This window comes from Crocodylus porosus, unplaced genomic scaffold (genome assembly GCF_001723895.1).
Source record: "Crocodylus porosus isolate Cpor-Errol unplaced genomic scaffold, CroPor_comp1, whole genome shotgun sequence".
Classification (NCBI taxonomy): domain Eukaryota; kingdom Metazoa; phylum Chordata; order Crocodylia; family Crocodylidae; genus Crocodylus; species Crocodylus porosus.
The window spans coordinates 62,170,396-62,180,339 of NW_017728907.1; the positions used below are offsets into that span (position 1 = coordinate 62,170,396).

At 43.7% G+C, this 9,944-nt stretch overlaps 1 protein-coding gene across 1 annotated transcript in view; it reads left to right on the forward strand.

Moving 5' to 3' along the window:
* IL23R (interleukin 23 receptor) overlaps positions 1 to 9,944 on the forward strand; it is a 45,351-nt gene that overhangs the window by 26,485 nt on the left and 8,922 nt on the right. The window contains 1 exon segment of the mRNA XM_019530644.1: positions 4,039 to 4,304. Coding sequence (XP_019386189.1) covers positions 4,039 to 4,304 — 266 coding nt within the window.

A 9,944-nucleotide genomic window follows, 5' to 3' on the forward strand; every position in this document is an offset into this window, starting at 1 on the left:
TTGATTCTGACCCTTGCCTAGGCAGGAAAGAGTGCTGGGGTCAGATGACCCCAGCCAGATGCCTATCCAGTCTTCTCTTAAAGACCCCCAAGGTAGGGGAGAGTACCACCTCCCTTGGAAGCCCATTCCAAATTTTGGCCACCCTTACCGTGAAGAAGTTTTTCCTGATATCCAGCCTAAATCTGCTCTCTGTCAGGTTGTAACTATTGTTCCTTGTTACCCAAAGAGGTGCCCTGGCATCTCCGATCCCTTTCTGCGTCCCCCTAATGAATTTGTAGGCGGTCACAAGATCACTCTTGCGGACGCTGAAGAGGTCCAGGTCCCTCCATCTCTCCTCATGGGGCTTGTCCGGTAAATCCCTAACCATATGAGTGGCCCTCCTCTGGACCCTCTTGAGTCTATCAACATCCTTCTTGAAGTAGGGTGCCCAAAACTGGATGCAGTACTCCAACTGCGGTCTGACCAATGCCTCATAGAGGGGAAGTATCACCTCCTTGGTTGTATTTGTCACGCATCTGCTGATGCGTGATAAAGTATGGTTAGCTTTGCTGGTGATTTCATCACACTAATGACTCATGTTCATCTTGGAATCCACTATGACCCTGATGAAGATATTGTAGAGTACAGGTCCAAGGACTAAACCCTTTGGAACCCCACAACCCACATCTTTCCAGGTCAATACTGACCCCTCTACTACCACTCTCTGGGTGCAACCTCTTAGCCAATTTGCCACCCACCAGACTGTGTAAATATCTGTCACAGCCTCTTAACTTATTTATGAGAATGGGATGAGATACCATATCAAAGACCTTACTAAAATCCAAGAAAACGACATCCACCTCTACTCCTGCATCTAAGCATTTTGTGACCCTGTCATTAAATGAAACCAGATTAGTCAGGCATGATCTACCTGCTACGAATCCACACTGGTTTCCCTGCTGCATTATTTTTCCCACTGGACTCCCACAAATATGATCCTTCATAATCTTTTCAAAGACCTTTCCAAGGATGGAGGTGAGACTGACTGTCCTATAATTGCTCAGATCCTCCTTCCTCCCCTTCTTGAAAATAGGGACCACACTGGCCCTTTTCCAGTCCTCCGGGACCTGACCCAAGTGCCACGAGTGCTCAAACAGCCATGCCAGTGGGTCTGCTATGACACCGACCAATGATGCAGCTCATCCAGGCCTGCTGACTTGAACACATCCAGTCCATTCAAGTGACTCTGCACCAAGTCAGAATTGACAGTTGGTGGGCTGATGTCCCTCTGATGTCCATCTAAGAACCCATCAGGAGACTTATCTTGAGCCCTATTCAGGAACACTGAGGCAAAAAACTCATTGAATAGCTCAGCCTGGTCCCCCCTACCAGTCTGTCTGTCACTAATTGCCCCTTCTTGTTCCACCCTACCAGTCATCTTACCCACCCTATGGCGTATGGTGAATTCGATTGATTGGTGGTCACTATCCCCAACGTGACCATTAATCTGCAGCTCCCCTACCAGGCCCTCCCCCATAGCCAACACCAAGTCCAGTAAGGCATTCCCCGTAGTGGGACCGTATACCTCCTGCATTAGATGAAGGTCCTGCATGCAGGTTAAGAACCTATGTGAATAGTTGGATTTGTCTGACTGCTCCTCCCAGCAGATGTCAGGGTAGTTTAGGTCCCCCATGACAAGCATGTCCCTAGACCGAACAGCCTCTGAGAGCTGCCTCAAGAATTCCAAGTCTAGCTTTTCCTCTGCTAAGTCTGTAGCAGACCTCCACCACCAAGTCCCTTTCCTCTCAACCTCCACGTATCCTAACCGCCAATGCCTCAACTTTCTCCCCCTCTGATCCCATTTTAATTAGGGTAGATGTATAATGCTGCTTTACATAGAGAGCAACCCTGCCCCCTTTCCTCCCTACTCTGTCCATTCTGTACAACCTGTAGCCCTCAATGTGTACTGCCCAGTCATGGGTAGAGTCCCACCAGGTTTCTGTTAGCCTGACTAAATCAAAGTTGTTATCTGCAAGCAGAAGTGTGAGTTCTTCCTGCTTGTTCCTCATGCTCCTAGCATTAGTATAGAGGCACTTGAGCCCTCCAAATGGTGCCTTGGGTGCCCTCCTCCCCACTTCTGATGCCCAAAGGGCCCCTTGGTACATACCTGGGGTATACTGCTGCATGTCTCACAGTAGGTTCTAGACTCTCTCCATCTCCTGCTTCCTTGTCCCCCGTTGTACTTAGTTTAAAGCCTGACATAGGAGGTCAGCCAACCTGTAAGAAAAGACACTCTTTTGCGGAGAGATGAATCCCATCGTGTCCCAGGAGGTCCCTTGCACAGAAGTGCAGATCGTGGTCCAGGAAGCCAAAACCCACACAATGGCACCAACTCCGGAGCCGTGGATTGACTTCTCTGACACAGGTTACGTGATGCCTACTGCAACCGCTGACCGAGAGGATTGATGAAAAGACCACCTGTGCCTCTGTCTTCCTAAGCCTGGTCCCCAGAGCCCTGTAGTCACTCATGATATGGTCTGGACTACTTCAGGCCACATCACGTGTTCACACATGGATGAGGACCATGGGATAGTTATTGGAGGGTCAGATGAGGTCAGGAATTCTCGCCATGGTGTCCCTGATCCGGGCTCCAGGAAGGCAGCAGATCTTGTGTACCATGGGATCCGGACGACAGATGGGTCCCACTGTTCTTCTCAGCAAGGAGTCGCCCACAATGATGACGCAGCGTCTCTTCTTCTGCTTACCTGGCCAGCTCTCAGCTCACTCAGTGATGGTGGCAGGCCCCTCCAGTTCACTTTCCCCCACTGCACACTCCTCCAGTGCAGCCAGGGCCTAATATTTGTTCCCCAACTGCACCAGGGGAGCTGTTTCTGTGGCAAGAGGTCTGGCCCCTGAGGTTACCATCCTCCATTCACCAGCATCTGCTACAGGGCGTTCCCCCGCAGCTTCTCTGCCGAACTGAATCACCGTCCCTCTGAATCGGCCAAATCCAAAGCCGACTCAGATACTTGGTGCTTCACACAGGCCTACTTACTGGTACTTGTATATCCTGAGAGATGAAGATTTTTTGTGATGTCTTGTATTGAATCAATTGTATAGCTAGGAAAACTGTTGGACAAGCTTTCTGGTATCAAGCCCACTTCTTCAGATTCCTGAAGGCTTCTCCAACAGCCTCTCCCTGCTAATACAGTTGGTCCAATAAAAGGTATCACAAAAAATCCTTCTCTCATACGCTTCCTGGACCAGCACTGCTACAACAACACTCCAGTCCTACTATTTCTAGATCCCCCTAACTCAATTGACCATGCCTTTTCACACCTGAATTTGTTTGGGTGAACTGCGCTCAGTGGAACTCCCTTCAGAGCAGTGTAGTGACCTTGTGTCCTACATAGCTTTAGGTGACCATATGAATTTGAAACAAGATCCTGTAATGCTATAGAAGGAAATCACAGAATTATAGAAGAGACCTCAAGAGACTGTCTAGGGAGGAGCCTGAGCCTGCACTTATCTCCTCACACCTGCTTATTTCCTAACACCTTGCCTCACCCTTCAAAAGATCTGGCAGTACCCTGGTTGAAAATCACTGGTCTACACTGCCAGTGGAGTTGTGATTCAACACATGCAGACATACTCAAGCTAGCTTTAAATCTAGCCAGTTTGAATGCCAATAGTAGCATCACTGTGGTGGTGCAGGCTATAGTCGAAGAGGAAGTACCCAGCATCCTAACTGGCCTTGCTCAACCTGTGTGAAGTCCATGCTACTGCAGCTTTATTGCTAACAATACCCTCCCAAAAAAATTCCAGTGCAGTGGAGGGGAACATTTTCTGAGCAACTATCATTAAATAACCTGTCCAAAGACAGAGTGAATTATTGTGAGTGCTGGAATTAGAATTTAGAAGTCCCTTGTTTCCCAGTGCTCTCTTATATTCGACCACCCGCTCTTTCCATTTCTCTTCAGTATCCCACTAGAAGTTTCTGCAGCTTTAACTGCAGTTTGCATATAAAGTTTTAAATAAACCCACACTTCTTTCCGGCAGACATTGCAGCTGGAAGACACTATAATGTTTCAGTGTATGCAGTGTATCAGGATGGGATAAGCCAACCGTGTTCTGTCCAAACCTATCTGGACGATTTAGGTAAGCACACTCTTGTGGTGAAGTCACTGTTTGCTGTGATGGAAGTAACACTCATTGTTCAGTTTTGTGGCAAATATTGTTTTCCCCCAAGTCTTTCAATGAATTTGCAATTTACTAGAGTTACTAGATATTGCCAACTATATCTAAAACTCATATCCCATGAAACACAAAAAATAAATTAAAAAGAAAACTTCCTATGGACACCTTGACTTTGATCTTCTGAAGGCCCATGCATCTCTCGTAGGATGGCTGCATGACTAGTAGCATTGTTTTGACCTCTGTTCTGCTTGGGAGACAGATGTGCAGAATTCAGTAAGATGTTCTGCACATTTGGTCCTTGGACAAACTCCCTGTTGAAATGACACTTCAGGACAAGATGGGCACAGCTACCTAAGATGTTTACTGTGGAGTAGACTAATTAACTCCCAGCTCAACATGCTGCAGTCCCAGGCGCACATATAAACATGGCACTGGGGAGCAATAAGGACGGGTGCAATAAACACCAAAGTGTAGACACACCCAGTAATTGTAAATGAGGGATCTCTAAAGAGTCAGAAGACCTCAAAGAGAACACAGTCATCACCTTCCTTCACAACTGCTCTAGAAGGATGACTTCCTATTTATTTTTGGACTTGTATAATCTATAATGCTTACCCAGCCTAAATATAATCTAGTGTTTAGACAAATGGAGAAACATTATGGAAGCAATCATACTTCCACTGCAAGATTTCTCCAGGCGTGAACCTAGTGTATGTTTCCTTCTTGTTCATAGATGGAAAAAAGGACAATATTTGGAATTTTTCTAATGCTACCAGGTACTTTTTCATACTGCTCTGAATACAATTTCTGACTAATTAAGTTTAAAATTTATGTGGCCTTTTGCAATTCACAAACACTTTCATGCATAAATTAGGAAGGAGTGCATGTATGTGACACAATCAGAAAATCATAGAAAATTTGGACTGGAAGGGAATTTCTTTAACAAATTCTGCATACACTCATCCCAAGACATACTGACTAGCCATGATTTTTCTCAGGGAAAACAACTTTCTTTTACACTAACCAAGCACAACTTCAATATTCAAGTCATTTTATCTCTGGAGTTTCTATTTTGTCCCCTATTAGCAACAGAAGAGATTCCTATAGAAACTTTCAAGTCTATGTATAAATCATTGTGTTCCATCTATTCCATAGGAAAAAAGTATTAATATAAATCAGGACAAATATATAATCTTGAGTTCTCAACAAGGCACTGTCCTACAGTGATGCTGAATATAGAGCATTATCCATAAAACCATGTTAATAGATTTATAGGATTTTCAGTCCAGAAAAGCCCTTAGGAGTATCTAGTCTGACCTTGGGTTACATGTGCCATAGGGTATCTGCTAGTAATAATCATCTGGTTAAAACAAAGAATGGCTTGTAGAAAAGCATCATGCAGAAAGACATTTTCCTTTGTAAAAAAAAGAGGGTTCAGCATTAGAAAGTCCATACATTATTTTAAAAAGGATGTTGAGATTTATTACAAAAGATGAGGAAAACTAAATAAACAAAATGGTAACTGTGTGGCAAATAGCTCTGAAAATGTATTTGAAATGTTCTAAAACAACTAGCATGGCCAAATGGGCTCGTATTCACTAGACAGAGAGCAAAATCCTTCTACTTGGTGCCATAATCTGAATCTCTTCTCCACATTCCAGCTGCATAGATTTATTGAATCTATCTGCAATGTGTTTATAACTTTAAATTGCATAAGTTAAAACAAGTATGTGGTAGTCACAAAAACAATACATCATTATCAGGCTGCTAAATTCTTCACTTGCTTGAAGAATATTTTTCAAAGAGCGTATCCGCTTATACAGTCATTTCAGTTTGAGCTGAAAAAATATAGGTGATTGTGGAGAGCTAAAACCATCAGCCATCTGGAAGATGGGATGGAGTGCACCCTCAGCAAGTCTGAGGATTACATCAAGCTGGGGGGAGTAGTAGATATGCTTAGAGGGTAGAGAAAGATAGATAAATTGGAGGACTGGACCAAAAGAAATCTTATGAAGTTCAATATGAAGGAGAAGTGCAAAGTCCTGCACTTAGGACAGAACAATCCCATGCAGTAGTAGAGGCTGGGAACTGACTGGCTAAGCAGCAGCTCTGCAGAAGAGGACCCAGGGGGCTACAGTGGACAATAAGCTGCATGAGCCAACAGTGTGCTCTTCTTGCAAAGAAGGATAACAGCATACCAGGCTATATTTAGGCTTGGCAGAATTTGATTTTTTTTATGGCTAAAATCAGTGTTTATTTTTAAGCATATTTTGTGATTTTTACTGGTTGAAATGTTCAGGGTTGTGCAAAATTAGGGGTCGTTTTTGATTTTTATTCATATAGCATGCATGCATACACATGCATGCAGGTGCAGTGGCTGCTGCAGCAACTGGGGGCCGTGCCCATAAGGCTGTTTCAGGGGAAGGGGGGGAGAAGAGGCTGGATTGGCAGAAGGGGCTGGAGGGGTAGGCCTGGTAGTGTCCATGAGCCAGTGCTACCAGCCCCTCACTCTGCCCAGGTCCCAGCTGGGGCAGGGACCAAATTCCCATGGAGGCCAGCTTGACCTGGCCTCCACAGGAGTTTGGCCCCCTCCCCAATTACACAGGAGCAGGCTGGGCTGGGCCAGGCTCCATGGGAATTTGGCCCCTGCTTCAATCACATAGGGGCCAGGCCAGGCTGGGCTCCATGGGAGTTTGGCCCCTGAGTGACTGGGGCAGGAGCCAAGTTCCCATAGAGCCCAGCCCAGTCTGGCTCAGCCCCTGTGTGATAGGGGCAAGAGCCAAACTCCTGTGAAGGCTGGTCCTGGCTGGGCAGAACGGGTGGCCAGTGGCACTGGGCTCCCCCCTGCTATCAGTCCTGCCCCTCCAAGCCTGCTCCCAGCGCAGCCTTACCAGCATGGCCCCCAACTCCTACAGCAGATGCTGTGTATGTGTGTGGGGTGGGGGGCCGGGGGGTGTAGTGCACAGCACTCCCTGTCCTGGATTTCTTTACCTTTGTCCTGGATTTTATACACACACACACACACACATTTGTGTGTGTGTGTGTGTGTGTGTGTGTCTTTTTGTAAACTTCAGCATAAATATTTTTCTGTTGGTCTGTGAGTGTCACGTGAAATTGATGTTTATCAATAAAGCTTGAATCCTTCAAGCCTAGCTATATTAGTAGGAATGCTGCCAGAAGATGAAGGGAAGTGATTATTCCATTCAATTCAGCACTGGTGAGGCCACATCTGGAGTACTGTGTTCAGTTTTGGACCCCCATTACAGCAAGGATGTGGGCAAATAGGAGAGAATCCAGTGGAGGGCAACAAAAGTGGTTCGGGGGCTACAGACATGACTTCTGAGATGAGGCTGAGGGAACTGGGCTTATTAAGTTTGGAGAAGAGAGGACCGAGGAGGAATTTAATAACAGTTTTCAACTACTGAAGAGGAGTTTCAAAGGGGATGAAGCTGCACTATTCTTAGGGGTAGCAGATGACAGATGAAACAATGGTCTCAAGATGCAGCAAGGGAAGTGTAGGTTAGATATCAGAAAAAACTCTCACTAAGAGGGTAGTAAAGCACTGGAACAGGCTACCCAGAGAATTTGAGGAATCTCCATCCTTAGAGGTTTTGCCTTGGCTGGGATGATCTAGCCTTGGCTGGGATGATCTAGTTGGGGATGGTCCTACGCTGAGCAGGCAGTTGGGCTGACTGTCCCTTCCAGTCCTAATTTTCTATTATTTTACGATTGTGTCACTCACATGCACCCCTTACTAATTTATGCATGAAAGTGTTGGCTACATAAATTTTAAACTTAATTAGTCAGAAACTACAATTTTTGCACTTTCACTGTGTGAAATTACAGGCAGTCCTTGGACTTACAACACAATTGGTTCCTGAAAACCAAGTCTTAAGTCGAAACATTGCAACTCAGAACCAATTTTCTCATAAGAAACAGTGTTATAAATGGGGGATTGGTTCCTGAACCAGGGCCTGATACCCAATTTTCACTAAAAATACCCCAGACTGTTGTACTTGATCAATTATAGAGGAGTAATATAGCTACATTAATGTATTTTTTTTGTAAATAGCAATCATATTGATTTGGAAGGAATTCTTTGAGGTGATTTTGCTGGACTTTTTGAAGGGCTCTTGGCTGGAGTGTTCTCGGGAGTCTTGGCTGCAGGTTTTTCTGGAGTCTTGTCTGCTTTCTTAAAGAAAGTGTCCAAGGAAGTTTGGACAGATGTTCTCCAGGGAGATGGGCAACACAGCGAACTTGCTGGCTGGTGTGGCTTCACATTGGATCAAGCGTTGTAAGATCAAAACCGATGTCAGAAAGTTGAAACAGGGTGTCAATTTATAAACGTTGTAAGTGCAAACCGTTGTAACTCAAAACGTTGTAAGTCGAGGACTGCCTGTATAAGGTCGTGTCATAAATATGGTCGTGCCAGACTAGATATTCCAAATGGTTGCTTCTAGTTGAAAAAGGAGATCTATGAACATTCATACCAGAAGGCTTCATTTGCTATTTTTATTAATCATTCATTATTCTCTAATTTAAAAAATCACTTATCCAATCAAGGACCTGTAACAATACCATACGATATGGGGCCTAATCACACACACCATGAATCACAGGGTCAAAGAGTCCAGCTGAATGAACTTTGGTAAAAATCACTTTTCATAAGCTCATCAATCAATGTTTATATGAATAAATATTCTTAGAAATGAGGATTAAATTGTGAACAGAAGAAATGGACAAATTAAACAATACATTATTTGAAGTAAAAGATTGTAACCATCTCTAACATCCACTGGGCAAGTATGTAGTTATATTTTGAACCACATGATGGCAGCATTCTATGAAGACTATAGCAATTTTTTCAGAACCCGCTAAAATTGGCTGACTATATTTTACTTTAATGATCACTACATTTCTCAGTCTGCACCCTCATTTTTTCCAAATAATTCCCAAATATTTACAGCATATATACTGAGAAATCATCATACAATACAATGGTGAATCACTCTTAAAGAAATAATTTCATACAATGGGCCTTTCTCCTTATAACAAACTGCAGTATATAATGAAGTGAATGCCATGCCCTTAACTGAAATAGAACCTATGTCTACAGAAACAATAATTCTCTCAGATAATGCTTATGAACATTGCAAAGGTTATCTTCAGACAAATGCCATTAGTATTTGGACTGCAGCTGTAGTGGAATCAGAGTAAATCATACCATGCACCGAATGCACTGTAACTCTGCAGTAGTGACTCATTTGTTAAATTAGTCTTAAATATTTCAGTAGAACTTGGAAGTCAGATATATGATGTGTAGTCAATAAATGTTGTATTCATACTTATCATTAACAGAGTTATCAGTTCTTGAAATCCAGGCTAATTATAGCACGTTCATTTGCAAACAGACAGCAGAATTATTCCCTCATAAAAATACTGCATTTTTTCTATAGTGATGGCTTAATGGCCCAAGTCTTACAGTTTCTAATACTTAAAACAATGTTTTCTTTGAATATGGTTTTATGAAATTTTGTCTTTGAAAATATTGTAAGCTTGCAGGATTTTAGAATTGTAATGTTTTTTATTTAGCAATATGGAACTTCATAGACTTCATAGATTTCATAGACATTAGGGCTAGAAGGGACCTCGGAAGATCATCGAGTCCAGCCCCCCACCCAAAGGGCAGGAAGTCAGCTGGTCATAGGATCCCAGCAAGATAAGCATCCAATTTGCTCTTGAAGGTGTTCAGTGTAGGTGCTTGAACC